The sequence below is a fragment of the Thalassophryne amazonica genome, chromosome 10, assembly GCF_902500255.1.
Source record: "Thalassophryne amazonica chromosome 10, fThaAma1.1, whole genome shotgun sequence".
Lineage (NCBI taxonomy): Eukaryota > Metazoa > Chordata > Actinopteri > Batrachoidiformes > Batrachoididae > Thalassophryne > Thalassophryne amazonica.
In genome coordinates, this window is record NC_047112.1 from 7,295,586 (window position 1) to 7,311,300 (window position 15,715).

Consider the following 15,715-nt stretch of genomic DNA (forward strand, 5'->3'; position numbering starts at 1 on the left):
TTCTGGTCTAATGAGACAAAGATTGAACTCTTTGGCGTGAATGCCAGTTGTCATGTTTGGAGGAAACCAGGCACCATCCCTACAGTGAAGCATGGTGGTGGCAGCATCTTGCTGTGGGGATGTTTTTCAGCAGCAGGAACTGGGAGACTAGTCAGGATTGAGGGAAAGATGAATGCAGCAATGTACAGAGACATCCTGGATGAAAACCTGCTCCAGTGCGCTCTTGACCTCAGACTGGGGAGGCAGTTCATCTTTCAGCAGGACAATGACCCTAAACACACAGCCAAGATATCAAAGGAGTGGCTTCAGGACAACTCTGTGAATGTCCTTGAGTGGCCCAGTCAGAGTCCAGACCTGAATCCGCTTGAACATCTCTGGAGAAATCTGAAAATGACTGAGCACCGACACTCCCCATCCAACCTGATGGAGCTTGAGAGGTGCTGCAAAGAGGAATGGACCAAAGTGCCAAAGATAGGTGCACCAAGCTTGTACCATCGCATTCAAGAAGACTTGAGGCTGTAATTGCAGCCAAAGGTGCATTAACAAAGTACTGAGCAAAGGGTGTGAATACTTATATACATTTGATTTTTTTTTTTTTTTTTTTTTAATAAATTTGCAAAAAATTCACAAAAGCTTTGTTCATGTTGTTATTATGGGGTGTTGTGAGTTGAATTTTTAAGGAAAAAATGAGTTTACTCTATTTTGGAATTAGGCTGTAGCATAAAATGTGGAAAAAGTGAAGCGCTGTGAATACTTTTCAGATGCACTGTACGTGCCTTTAAAAAAAAAACTACTTTGAGTTAAAATTTACCTAGAAAAATGTCACTGCACATCTTCAGGTAATTTTACGTGTTACCGGAAAAAATAATCTATGTGTGGCTTTTGAGTTTTTCACCAGGTCACATAGTTTTAGGCTTTAGAGAATTATGGTATAACTGTACAGGCAAATTTACCAACAGGTAATCAAAATTTCTTGACTTTCTGGGGCACCATGCTAATAAAAAATTATTGCATGTGAGATTTATTTGATGGTATTTTCAGAGAAATTATTTTTTTACCTTTTTTAGTTAAGATTCCATATATGCACATCAGGTCCATATGTATTTGGACAGTGATTTTTTTTTTTTAAAATTGCTTATTATTTATTTGTAGTTTTTTTTTTTTTTTTTTTTCTCTTTGCACACCAGCACGATGGAGCTGAACAAAACAATTAAGATGTTTTTGTAGCATTGACTTTTAGCTTTAATTCAAGTAGTTTAACATAAATATTGCATTTAGCCATTTAGGAATTACATCCATTTTTATACACATGCCTCCATCTATAGAGGCCATAAGTAATTGGACAAACTAAATCTGAGCATTATTGTTAACACAGATCCTCACTTTTACAGCCAGTTTTCTTGAGACAAGTCAGGTGAAGGATATATGAACATTTCCAAGTCACTGAATAGGTCTTTGACTTCATTTACTTCAACTCAAGTCTGGGACCGCGCACAGCTGCAGGCAGTTATTTTCTGGGGTATATAAGTCACCTTTTTTTTCATGTGGGAGCACTAAACAAAATAAACTCCAATACTAAGAGAATAAATGCCAGTAATGAAAAGTACATAATAATGTGCAGTAATCCCAAATTATAATGCTGAAAATACAGGAAAAAAGGACAAGAGACATACTTTGACAACTGCGACTTATACTCTGGAAAATGTGATATCACTACAGATAAAAAAAAAACCTGATGGATTCTGGCTGCCTGTTTATTTATGTTTATTTATATCCCCTTTTAGATTTATTGCTTAATTGAAATTTAGTTGTACAGTTTTTTTTATCCCCTGCTGGTGATTTTGTTTATTTTAACATTCCATTTTTCTGAATATGTTCCCACACTTTGAACATAAGGGTACTGAATGATCTCGCTGTGGATTCTGCTTTGAGGTTCATGTTTCCTGTGAGCTAATTGATGTGTTTTGGTGCTTTTATTGTGAAAAGGAAAATGCATGCTGCAGTGTTGATTTAAAGAATTTTCAGTAAGGGTACAATGCTGCAGCTTCCTCTGTCTCCCTGCAAGCCACAGTCTCAGTGGAAGAGGTGTACATGTATTTATTTATTTATTTTTAATGGATCTTTGACACATGGCTGTTTGTGCACATGCAGGTACCTGTCTGACCTGCACGCTCCAGGCGACCCGGCGTGGCAGTGCATTGAAGCTCAGCACAAGTGGATCCTGCAGCTGATGCAAAGCTGCAAAAACGAGTTCATCAGCGGCCAGAGAAGTGAGTATGCACGCACGTGTCAAATAACCAGGGTTAGTCACTGGGTGCGTCAAATCAGGCGGCTTCACGTGCATGTGAGGGTAGCTTCGTGAAGCAAAAACCAGCTGCCTCGCTGTTGTAACACCGAGCACGCCACGCTCCATCACAGCCCTCCCCTGCCTGCTCTGTTTGAGTCCAGCATGTTTATTTTTTTGTGAATGTATGAATCAGATGAAAGTTCGGCGGCGTTGGCTCTGGATTTGGGTTTCAGCCTTTGACATTTACTGCACATGTGCGCACGCATAGACACAGCTTCACAGATGGATTGGAACAATTAACCCCAATTAAGCTGTTCCTGAATCAGCCTGCAGAAACATGTGGATGTGAAACTGTTTGCGCAGGAAGAACAGCGATTCACCGACCACACTTATATATATATATATCACACACACACACCTGTCTCCACTCACATTTAAACAAAGGCACCCACACAAACGGCGTGTGAGTGGGTGGCTGTGTCACACACTGCAGCTGAAACATAAACACATCGAATGCAAAGAGTAATGATGGTTTCCGGGGCTCGGGCCTGATGGATCTGTGGGCTGCTCGACTCCCTGACTCTCTGCACTTAAATATCGTCCTGAGTATCACGTCAGGGGAAATCCTTTTATTTTCCAACTGTGCATTCCGCAGCTGAGTAATAAGTGGTGAGGGATGACTAAAAATTTGTTTGCAAGCAGCATTCTGTGAATTGGTGGTTTGCAGGATGTGCACACAGGTTGAATGTCACTGTGTTCTAAATTACACGTGACTCTTCAAAAAAAAAAAAAATCGCATGGGCACAGTTTCTGATCCACCAGTGTTCAGTTTTGTTTCTTCAACTGTTACACAAGTAATGAAGGCATTCATTTTAGTTCATCAAAAAGTGGGGAAAAAGTTTTAAAAAAATTAAGAATTTGTTCATCCACACAAAAATTTAATGCACTGTATTTCATGATGGCAGTGACATTTTGAGCACATTTCATAAATAAAAAACAATTATTTACAATAGTTTTTCCTAAAAAAAAAAAAAAAAAAAAAAAAAAATATATATATATATATATATATATATATTTTGATCAGTTGAATTTCATAAACTGATTTTGGCTTTTTTGGGCATGAAATTGCATTTTCAGCACCCACGGGAGCAGGTGCTGCCATAATGAGCGAGTAACATCAAAGCATCAAAATCCCTCCATTCCAAAAATTCTGTGGTTTTTCTAGGGTAGACACAACCACTCATCGAATTTAACAAAGAATGTCTTTGTTCTGTTCATAATCCAGCATACAGATTACTGCTTATCACGTCAGCGTCAGAAGTCAGTGGTCATTTTGTTGTAATGACTTTTCTCACATTAATTAACATGTAGCATTATTAGCTTTGAGGGTATGACAGATAGACATTAATAGTTGCATGACGACATTGCTATAATTAATAATCATAATACTCATAATAGTTTTTATTTATTAATCCCTGTCCACGCAAAAATGGCAAAGTGCTGTACAATTTAAACAAGTTTAAAAAGATAAAATTGCAACAAATATTTAATCAAGCGTAAAACAAAAGCTGCACGTGTTTAACTCACTGTTTGAGGCAGATAGTGGATAGAAGGTCAAAGTGCAGACTGTCACCTTTTAATTTGAAGGTACCAGCTTCCACGTCCAGTCATTGGCTGATAAGAATAGATTTGATCTTTATATTTTTTATTTTAAAATCAACCATCCTAGTACATGGAATGAAATGGTGAAAACAGACCAAACCCTAAAGATATTTACATTTTTTTAAATACAGTATTATAAAACAGGGATAAATACAGGAAATCCTTATAATTAATCAGCTGGAACCAGGAGGACAGATTTGATATTTGAATTTCTTAAATGACTTCATCCTTGTCAAAATTGTAGGTGATTTTCTGTCCTTTCAGATTTGTTTAGGTTTTCTTGTCTGAACTGTTGGCATAAACATAACCAAAGTATGCACTCAAATAGGCCCTTTCTGTTCTTTCTGTTTTTGTTTAACCCCCCCCCCATACACACACACACACACACACACACACCTGGTGTTTCTTTATATGTGTTTTTGAGCAAAGACTGCACCCCCTGAAACATCCTTTTACCCAAGCAGCTTTTGAGAATCACAAAACCACATCGACTGCATCCTCCCATCTTCACAATCAGGATCCCCCCCGGGCGGTGCCTCAGAGCCAACCCTCCTTCCTCCTTAAATCACATTTACCACATCTGTGTATTCACAAGCCTTTGCTTTAAATTCTCACCGTCACACACAACTGTGATATTTAATCTGCAGTTTGTCAGTTGTGCCTCATTTTCTCTGCTTTATAGTAAAAACATACTTTGTTTCAGTGAGCCTTTGGTCCGTCCAGATTTACTTATGATTGTGTCAAATGGTTCTAAGTGTATAATGGAGCGACCCGTCTTTGCCGGAACAAAAACATTGAAGGTTGAGTTTTCTTGTGAGGTCATAGTCGCTTTCTTTTTCTTTTTCTTATCACGTTGCAGCGCTGCGATCTGACGCTGCTTTTATTTCTCCACCAACCCTTCTTCTGCCAATGTCAGTAAGATTAGTACAGAATTTTGTGCGTAGCTTTGACAGTGAGCAATTACAGGAAATTTAGTGTTTCTTTTGTTTTGTTTTTTTTAAACCAGGATTGTAATTGTAATTGATTGTAATTTTGGATTGTAATTTTCAGATTCACTGGGTATGTGCTCATTATTACAGTTCAAAAGTATTTTTCGACATTTAGCCATTTGTTCATTGCTCATCATTCCACAAAACACTGCAAATAAGACTCATTAGCTCAGTATGCATAGATAGTCAAGCACTTTGTAAATTAAATGTATTATTATTATTATTATTGGCTTCTGATTAAAAGGCAGTTTATGTGTAAATAAGTAAAATAATGCAAAGGAAATTTAGTGGAAAATCTCTGGTGCTGTCCGTGTTGTTCCTGCAGCGTATTCACCAACAGATTGACACGTGCACGTTCCACCCCTGCAGGCAGATGCTTGGGGGTGGGGCTATAGAGGCATCATCCTGTCTGTCTGTCTGTGTGTCTGTCTGTTTATCCCTGCAGGAGTCTTTTAAGCACAACTCCTCAAGTGGTTGGTGGATGTCGGTGAAACATCACACAACATATAAACACATGCATGAAGGAAATTCATTCATGTCCATTTTTGTCAATGGGAAACTGCAGTAGTTTTAATTATTTTTAATTATGTGTAATTAAAATGTGCTCTTCAGTACTGTACTTTTCTCTAAAACTCTGACAAAAAAGAGCGCACCAGCATTCTGCATCGAAGCTGCGTATCCTTAGCAGTCGTCTTGTAAAATAATTTTTCTTTCTTTTGCATAAATATGTATCCAAAAAATATATGTATTTTTCCTTCTTTTTGGCCTTTCTTTGCCTGCTGTATGTTTAAATGAGTTGTTAGCGATGCAGCTGCTCAGCAGGTTCCTTTGTTCTCACTTCAACATGTCGATTTTTTTTTCTTTTTTCTTTCCCCAGCAACATTCTTCACCACGAGAATTTTTGTACATTTTAAATACCTGTCAAAATTAAATGGGAGCAGGTTGTGTTTGCTCGGACTGAAAGCAGTTGTGCATGTGGCTTAGGGGTGGGGTCACGGTCGCGCGACCCCTCGGAGGAACAAGAAATCATGCGACCTGCAGAGAAGCCTCAGAGCTGAGGAGGAAGTGAGCAGAGGTGAAGTGCATTGTCTTGATGTTCAACACAAACACGTGTAAAGATTCATTTTCACCTCAAACTGAAGAATCTTCATGGGCACACGTTCCCCAGGCTACAGGTTTGTCCAGTTTTATTGAGTATCTGAGCACGAGAGAGCAACTGAGCAACTTGCTGTCGGTTCTAATTGCATGGCGTCAGTGAGAACACGATGGGACAAAACAGGAAGTTGAACCAGCTCGAACCCCCGAGATCCACCATTTCTGTACTCGGGATCGAGCCTTGGCGATGGAGAAATGGGTTGATGAGGCTTTACAGGAATATGTTTCTGGTTGTGTCCAAACTTTTTGAGCTGTGAATACCTCAACTTCAAAGTATTTGGGGTGGGAAACAGTATAATGAATACCCAGTCACACAAAAGCACGCACCTAAATCATCATCACATCGTGCATGCACACAAACGTGTATCTATTTTTCTACGCCGTCAGAGTTCAGCCGGCACCTGGATCAACAGCGGCTGTCACAAACACGTCTTTCCATATGGGTTATATCTGCGACGTGACAGAGCGTCATCTGTTTACCAGATACTCTGACTCACTCGAGAGTTTCCTTACTTTCGGGAGGCTGGAGCGCCGCGTTTGATGCGCAGGCCTGTCGAGCGTGTGTGATCTTTAGTCTGGGGATTTCTCACTGCTTTTGCGGCTCCGCTGCGTTGCGACAGTGACTCACAGGTTCTGTTTTCTTCTCTTGGTGGAAACGGGGCCATTTGTCCGCCTGCTTTTAGACAGACTGTATGTAGGTGTTTGTTGCTCACTGTTGCACAAACTTGTCTTAAAAGTTTCAATTTCATTGTAGTAAAAGCTCGGTCCCCTTTCAGCGGTGTTTCGCTTTCACTGCTGTTTGTGAACTTTCACCTTTTTTGTAATGATATTATGAAGTCGATCTCACACATGCATCACAGTAAAGTCAGGACAGCATCTGAGAATGAGGACTTTCTCTTCCTTGCTGTAACACAGCTCCCTTTTGCCACCTAGTGGCCGCCTACTGCCTTATGCTGATGATGCCCCACTTCACCCCACAGCTTTGTTTCCTTACTGTGGGAGCGACGGGACATTCTTTCAGCTGTGAGTCAGGGCAGAGGTGGATCAAAACACAAATAAAGAGACGGCATGAGGAGAAAAGCAGGATTGTTTGCTGTGAAAGCCGGCTGAGTTTATGGCGGAATACAGAATGAGGAATGTGGTTTATTTAAGATCTGGAGTGTGTTTTGTCCGCTCTTATTTCTCCCCCCCCCCCCCCCCCCCCCCTTCATTATATCCGTCAGTGGGTATCGGAGCCAGCGTTCTGGACCTGGAGGGGGATACCCGACCGTCGGCGCTCGGCAGGCTCAGCCACACCGCTTCCCTGAAGAGAGGGGGCAGCCTGCGAACGCAGCGACCCAGCAGTAAGTCCCACAGTCAGGTCACACCTCACCCACACGCGGACCCGCAGCGCTGCCTTCACCCGTTTTTGTTTTGATATGAAGTGCAGCAGCCAGTCAGAGTGCCACCTTACAGCAGACACTAAAAGATTCGACAAGCTGCGTTCAAGAGTAGAATTTTTTTTCTCATTCCAATTAAATAAATCTGCAGCATGGTTCTCTGAGATCTTTATACGTTTCTTGTCTATACATCCATTTTTTTTTCTTGCTGCGTTTTAAAACAAAATACTGTAAATGGTAAATGGACGGTATTTATATAGTGCTTTTCCATCTGCATCAGATGCTCAAAGCGCTTTACAATTATGTCTCACATTCACACAGACACACACACACCAATGTCAGGGTGCTGCCATGCCAGGTGCTCACTACATACCAGGAGCAACTCAGGCCCGTAGTGATTTTACGGTCAGGCTGGGGTTTGAACCGAGGATCCTCTGGTCTGAAGCCCAACACTTAACCATCACCTCCCCACTGTGATCTATAATTAAAATAAACAGATTTATTTACAGTAAATGTTTTTTTTATTAATAAATCAAATATAATAAATTGGTCAGCTGGAAGTTTGCAGTTGTCAGCATATTTCCCAGCGCTGCAAATTACCCACAGGAGAAGTGTGACTGCAGCAGCATCGTTGTAATAAAGTAACTCAGACTTCAGCATATTCTGAACGATGACTGCATGTAAGAAATAACTTCTTGCAGAACAATCAGAAATGATTTTTAAAATACACAGATCAGAAACTGTTAACATCACGAATTCCAATTTATACTTCATAATTTCTTTCTTTAGAGTTAAAAAATATTCACCCCATTATTTTCTACATAATTAATGGGAAGATAGTGGGAGATATGTATTGAATCATTATGGGTGCATCATATTGTGGAGCTACTGTATCGTTGCAACCCTAATTCTGATCAGAGAATCCATGTGAGTAGTTTACTTGCCTGTAATAAAAATAAATACAAAAATCAGATGGATACAGGTATTTATTTATGTATATATGTTCCTGAATATAGTTGGATTGGCTATTTTGACATGTGCACAGAGCAGCTCCTGTACTTTTATTACAACAGTGGAGCCACATTATTTTTGCTGCTCAGACTGCAACAGGGGAGATTTTTACCCTAAAAGAAAGCAGCAGGATGACTTCTTGTTGTACACATTTTACCCCTCCTCTCTTTTTTTGCTCACTGTTATACCACACTCCACAACTCCACACTCTTCTTTTTCTTTCTGATTGTGGAAATAAACATTAAAAAAATCTCTACAGCCTCTATGACTTTTTAGGCAATGAATTGTCTAAAAAAAAAGTCACTTGGGTGGACTGTTCACCTGTTGAGAGGAATCTTATTGGGTGTTTATGTGGCTGATATAAAGTGTTTATAACAGGGTTGAACTCTCCTCGTCTGTCCACTGGATCTGCCTGTTTTGTTTATATGAGACCTTTCCATTCAGGTTCTCCTTCTAGACCATGGGGCATTCCACAGAAATATGAAATTTCGTTTGACCCATTACTGAACAAAGATCTGACTCTTGTATCCTCTGATTAATGGTACAGATGTGCTAGAATGCCATTTTTCTGGAAATATTAGCTGCACATTAATTAGTAACAGCTGTTTCAAATCTACAGTCTTTGTTTTAATATGACTGTAGTTCTTAACCCTATAACGCCAAGTGTATCATATTTGATACAGGATTTTCTGAGATGTCTGCTTCATCAGTGTGATATTTTCTCTCCAAAAAACCCATCATATACAATGAGATACTTGTAGTGCACAGACAAACCACCAGAAAAGACAGGTTGCATCAATAGACCATGGGGCTTAGCTTGAAAGAGGCTTAGAAATGAAGTTTCGTTTGACATATGAGCGAACAACCTGAAAACACTTATTCCTAGGTAATTTAGGGGTGCTAAATTCAAAAATGATGTTTTCTTGGTCATAAATGTGCACATTAACCCTTCATGCCCCAAAACGTACAATATAAAAGCAAAACACTAAAAATTGTTTGTGGGGGAAAAATGAGCAAACAACCTGAAAATAGGTATCCTTGGGTATTTTGGGGGTGCTCAATTCCAAAATGATGTTTTCTGGGTCATAAAACTGGATATTAACCCTCCACGAACCAAACGTGCACTATAAGAGCAAAATTCTTAAAATTGGATAAATGTGTGGCAACATGAAATTGTGCCTGATTTTTCATGAAAATTTGGAATATCCAATGAAAGTGATATACTCTTTCCTGAAAAAAACATATTTCACATGAACCCTTTACATGACTGGAAAGTACATGTGTATGGTGCACGAGAACTTTAAATTCAAACTGAAATGGCCAGGACCAAGAAAAAAAAAAACATCATTTTTGAATTTAGCACCCCTAAATTACCTAGGAATAATTGTTTTCAGGTTGTTCACTCATATGTCAAACGAAACTTCATTTCTAAGCCTCTTTGAAGCTGAGCCCCATGGTCTATTCAGTCTGATTAAGGGATTATCAGCGTCCATGTAAACACGGCTGTTGATTCCTTGACTTTAATTTTGTTCTTGTTGCAGTGTGTCAGTAAAATATATTTGTGTTTAGACCCTGTATCTCTCCTCCAAAGAGCTCAACAAAGCACCACATCTCTGGTTCTAAACCAGGGATTTACAGGCCTCAGATCCTCGGCAGAAAATGTTCTGATTGAGTTTGCTATTTGCTTTGTTTAGATGATCTAACTTTGAAGATAGTAATTGTATTCAGGTCTTCTTTGGCCAAATATGCACTGAAGCCGGATCTGTGGTTTTGAGCTATCTTGTATCCTGAACACCTCGGCAGAGTCTAGATTCTTGGTGTTCTGTCAATACATAGATTTTTTTTTAATCACTGTTTTTTTTTTTTATGCAGGATCTATCCGAGTACTTTCTGTCATGTTTAACCCAAGTCTTTGCATCCTTTTCTATCAGCCTGGTGTTTCGAAACCCCCCAGCAGGTCCAGTTTGTGGAGAAACTGTCAGACGTGGTTATTGGTCAGCTGCCAAACTTCTGGAAGCTTTGGATTTCTTATGTTAACGGAAGCCTTTTTAGTGAGGTGAATATCAAATTAATCACTTATTCTGTGTGCAAATTTATGAATGCCAGCATCAAAGTTACATTACATTACGTTGGCGTCTCATAATTACACTCTGTACTATTGTACAGCGTACAAATTTCCTAAATATTACATTTTACATGACTTGATGTTTAGGTTTATATTTTTCTCTCAAGTTTTATCTCTGATCTCAGTATTTTGTGTTGTCTCGTTTCTTTACATCTTTTCCCACATCTATCTCAGATTTCTAGTTAAGAGTTTGTCTTAAGTTGAGGAAGACGCTTCTTTTAGTTCTTATTGAATGCCTTTTTGTTCTTTTTTTTTTTCCTCTCTCTCTGCAGACTGGTGAGAAATCTGGACAGGTTGAAAAATCAAAGAAGAATGCCAGACAGAAACAGAATGAATTTAAAGTACGCCTGGTTGTGGAAACTGTGTGTGTGTGTGTGTGTGTGTGTGTGTGTGTGTGTGTGTGTGTGTGTGTGTGTGTGTGTGTGTGTGTGTGTGTGTGTGTGTGTGTGTTTTTAACTCCATAACATTTTGAAAAATACTGAAAATTTGCTAAAAATCCATTATTTAAAAAGCATTTTCACTTACTCCGCCGCTAGCTGCCACCTTATTGTGGTGGGGGAGTTTGCGTACCCGGATGATCCTAGGAGCTATGTTGTCGGGGGCTTTGCGCTCCCTGTAGGGTCTCCCAAGGCAAACAGGTCCTAGGTGACAGGTCAGACTAAGGGCAGCTCAGAACCTCCATGACCAGTGAAAGATCAAGGACCGAGACGTCGCCCGGTATGGCGGAGCCGGGGTCCCACCCTGGAGCCAGGCCTGGGGTTGGGGCTCGCGCGCGAGCGCCTGGTGGTCAGGCCTTAGCCCATGGGGCCCGGCCGGGCTCAGCCCGAAGGAGCAACGTCGGCCCGCCCTCCTGTGGGTTCACCACCTGCAGAGGGAGCCATGGGGGTCAGGTGCAGAGAGGATTGGGTGGCGGTCGAGGGCGGGTGGCCCGGCGGCACAGTCCATGCTCACAGCCCCTGGCTGTTGGGATGTGGAATGTCACCTCGCTGGGGGGTAAGGAGCCTGAGCTTGTGCGGGAGGTTGAGAGATACCGACTAGAGATAGTCGGGCTCACCTCCATGCACAGCATGGGCTATGGTACCCAACTCCTGGAGAGGGGCTGGACGCTTCATTTTTCTGGCGTTGCCCACGGGGAGAGGTGGAGAGCTGGGGTCACATTGCTTATTGCTCCCCAGCTCAGTCACCATGTGTTGGAGAGGATCGCGTCCCTACGCCTTCGGGTCGGGGACAGGTCTCTCACCGTTGTCTCGGCCTATGGGCCGAGCGGCAATGCAGAGTACCCGACCTTCCTGCAGTCCCTGGGAGGGGTACTAGATAGCGCTCCGACTGGGGACTCCAGTGTTCTCCTGGGGGATTTCAATGCCCACGTGGGCGGTGACAGTGAGACCTGGAGGGGGGTGATCGGGAAGCACAGCCTCCCCGATCTGAACCCGAGTGGTGTTCAGTTGTTGGACTTCTGTGCTTGTCCATCACGAACACCATGTTCGAGCACAAGCGTGTCCATAAGTGCACGTGGCTCCAGCACACCCTGAGCCGGAGGTCGATGATCGACTTTGTAGTCGTATCATCTGACCTTCGGCCACGTGTCTCGGACACTCGAGTAAAGAGAGGGGCAGAGCTGTTGACCGATCACCACCTGGTGGTGAGTTGGATCCGCTGGGAGGGGAGGAAGCCGGTCAGACCTAGCAGGCCCAAACGTATCATGAGGGTCTGCTGGGAATGACTGGCGGAACCCTCTGTCAGGGGGGTCTTCAACTCCCACCTCAGGGAGAGCTTCTCCCAGATTCTGGGGGAGGTTGGAGACATGGAGTCCGAGTGGACCATGTTCTCCACCTCCATTGTTGATGCGGCCGCTCGTAGCTGTGGTCGCAAAGTCTCTGGTGCTTGTCGCGGCGGCAATGCCCGAACCCGGTGGTGGACACCGGAAGTAAGGGATGCCGTCAAGCTGAAGGAGGAGTCCTACTTATCTTTGTTGGTAGGTGGGACCCCAGAGGCAGCTGACATGTACCGGCAGGCCAAGCGTGCCGCAGCCCGTGCGGTCGCAGAGGCAAAAACTCGGGTCTGGGAGGAGTTCGGGGAGGCTATGGAGGAGGACTATCGGTCGGCCTCGAAGAGATTCTGGCAAACCGTCCGACGCCTCAGGAGGCGGAAGCAGCTCTCCACCGGCACTGTTTGCGGTGCGGTTGGGGAGCTGTTGACCCTGACTGGGGATGTTGTTGAGCAGTGGAAGGAGTACTTCAAGGATCTCCTCAATCCCATCGTCACGTCTTCCGAAGAGGAAGCAGAGACTGGGGACCCAGAGGCGGACTCATCCATTACCCAGGCAGAAGTCACCGAGGTGGTTAGAAAGCTCCTCGGTGGCAAGGCTCCTGGGGTGGATGAAATCCGTCCTGAGTACCTAAAGGTCTCTGGATGTTGTGGGACTGTCTTGGCTGACACGCCTCTGCAACATCGCGTGGCGATCGGGGACAGTGCCTCTGGATTGGCAGACCGGGGTGGTGGTCCCTCTGTTTAAGAAGGGGGACCGGAGGGTGTGTTCCAACTATAGGGGGATCACACTCCTCAGCCTCCCCGGTAAGGTCTATTCCAGAGTACTGGAGAGGAGAATTCGACCGATGGTCGAACCTCGGATTCAGGAGGAGCAGTGTGGTTTTCGTCCTGGTCGCAGCACACTGGACCAGCTCTACACGCTCCTTCGGGTGCTCGAGGGTTCATGGGAGTTCACCCAACCAGTCCACATGTGTTTTGTGGATTTGGAGAAGGCGTTCGACCGTGTCCCTCAGGGCACCCTGTGCGGAGTGCTCCGGGAGTACGGGGTCCGGGGTCCTTTGCTAAGGGCTGTCCGGTCGCTGTATGACCGCAGCAGGAGCTTGGTTCGCATTGCTGGTAGTGGTTCTGTTGGCTTCGTCAAATCAGGACCTTCAGCGTGCACTGGAGCGGTTTGCAGCCGAGTGTGTGGTGTCCGGGATGAAAATCAGCACCTCCAAATCCGAGGCCATGGTTCTCGACTGGAAAAAGGTGCTTTGCCCTCTTCAGGTCGGTGGAGTGTCCTTGCCTCAAGTGGAGGAGTTTAAGTATCTCGGGGTCTTGTTCACGAGTGAGGGATGGATGGAGCGTGAGATCGATAGACGGATCGGTGCAGCATCTGCAGTGATGCGGTCGCTGTATCGGACCGTCGTGGTGAAGAGAGAGCTGAGTAGGGGGGCAAAGCTCTCGATTTACCGATCGATCTATGTTCCAATCCTCACCTGTGGTCATGAGATTTGGCTCATGACCGAAAGAACGAGATCGTGGGTACAAGCGACCGAGATGAGTTTCCTCCGCAGGGTGGCTGGGCGCTCCCTTAGAGATAGGGTGAGGAACTCGGTCACTCGGGAGGAGCTCGGAGTCGAGCCGCTGCTCCTCCACGTCGAAAGGAGTCAGTTGAGGTGGCTTGGGCATCTTTTCCGGATGCCCCCTGGACGCCTCGCTGGAGAGGTGTTCCGGGCACGTCTCATTGGGAGGAGGCCCCGGGGAAGACCCAGGACACGCTGGAAGGATTACATCTCTCGGCTGGCTTGGGAACGCTTTGGGGTTCCCCCGGAGGAGCTGGGGGAGGTGTGTGTGGATCGGGAGGTCTGGGCGGCTTTGCTCGAGCTGCTGCCCCCGCGACCCGACTCCGGATAAAGTGGAAGAAAATGGATGGCATTTTCACTTATATTTTCTGTTGCTCCATTCATTAATGAAGTCACACAAACCCAACACTTTTTTTTTTTTTATCAGGTCTGAGAAACACGTCATTCCTCTGCATGTGGTTTTACAAATATGGTTGAATGACAAAATAAGCCTTGAGGTTTGTTAAATCTGCGTGTGTGCTGTGCGCTTGTAGAAAATGATCGAGGACCTGATCAGTCAGCTGGTTAAGCTCGTACGGGGGGCGCTGCTTCCCGCTACACTGCCTCCAGCGGAGCTGAGTCTGTACGGAGGCTGGGAGAAGTCAGACCTCACTGGAGTTTGGCTCACACAAGTCATTCACACTGTCAGGTGCACACCAGGACAGAGAGGATATGCAGAAATGGTTGTCCATATACCTGTAGTATCTTTTAAAGTTTTGTAATCGGTCTGGTGTGCTTCTCTTCCAGAGGTTGTCATGAGGCTCTGTCCGACTCTGGAGATCCCAAATGATTTGCTGCAGTGATCCAGGATCTGCTGCTGGACTTGAGAGGTCACTGCCTCATGATGACTCTGCATCACACTACAGAAGGTGATCAGATTTTACTGATTTCAACTTAAAAAAAAACACACAGAATGCACTTTCAAATTATCATTTTCTCATTATTTCAATAATCAAAACAGTCCTGATCCGTGATGAAAGTTTACAAAAGTACCAGATTTCCAGGAAACAATATTTAGAAGGATATTGAGTCAATATGAAAGTTTTGTCTAAAGAAATACTATGTGATGTGTAAGTTGTGGCTGTGTCGTGAGGACTTTGTTGACATCTTTATATGCCATGGCATATCGTACTAGCATTGTAGTAGTAATAATAATGATATATTGTTTATAAAGCACTTAAATAAAGAAAAAAAATCAACTAATGCTGACTATAACTGAAGAAAATATTAAACAAGACGGCCCCATATCACAGAGTTAAGCAGTAAAAAACAAAAAAAACAAAAAAAAAAAAAACAATATAAAAGAAGCTAAAAACTATAAAACTAATGATAGGCAATAGAAAATAAATTGGTTTTAAGACTAGTCTTGAATGAGCAATGGAAGTTGCCTTTCAAATCCCACCAGGCAGGCTCTTCCACAAGGTGGGAGCAGGCAGGAAAAGGTTCTAAACCTGCAGCTTCTTTTTAACCCTTTGGACTCAGAGCAAGTCCGCATCCAGCGCCGCAGGTATGAGGAGGCACATAAGGCTTGAACAGGTTCAGCCAAAACCTTGGGTGCATGATCATTTAGAGCTCTCTACAACCCATGCAAAATTATGGAATCACCGGCCTCGGAGAGGTTCATTCAGTTGTTTAATTTTGTAGAAAAAGCAGATCAACGACATGACACAAAACTAAAGTCATTTCAAAATGGCAACTTTCTGGTTTTAAGAAACACTATAAGAAATCAGGAA

At 43.4% G+C, this 15,715-nt stretch overlaps 1 protein-coding gene across 1 annotated transcript in view; it reads left to right on the forward strand.

Annotated features, from left to right (window-relative positions):
- The window catches only part of exoc2 (exocyst complex component 2), a 107,243-nt gene that overhangs the window by 52,584 nt on the left and 38,944 nt on the right, over positions 1 to 15,715 (forward strand). The window contains 6 exon segments of the mRNA XM_034179372.1: positions 2,152 to 2,270; positions 7,317 to 7,436; positions 10,415 to 10,539; positions 10,881 to 10,949; positions 14,477 to 14,631; positions 14,730 to 14,851. Of these exon segments, the coding sequence (XP_034035263.1) occupies positions 2,152 to 2,270; positions 7,317 to 7,436; positions 10,415 to 10,539; positions 10,881 to 10,949; positions 14,477 to 14,631; positions 14,730 to 14,851 (710 nt within the window).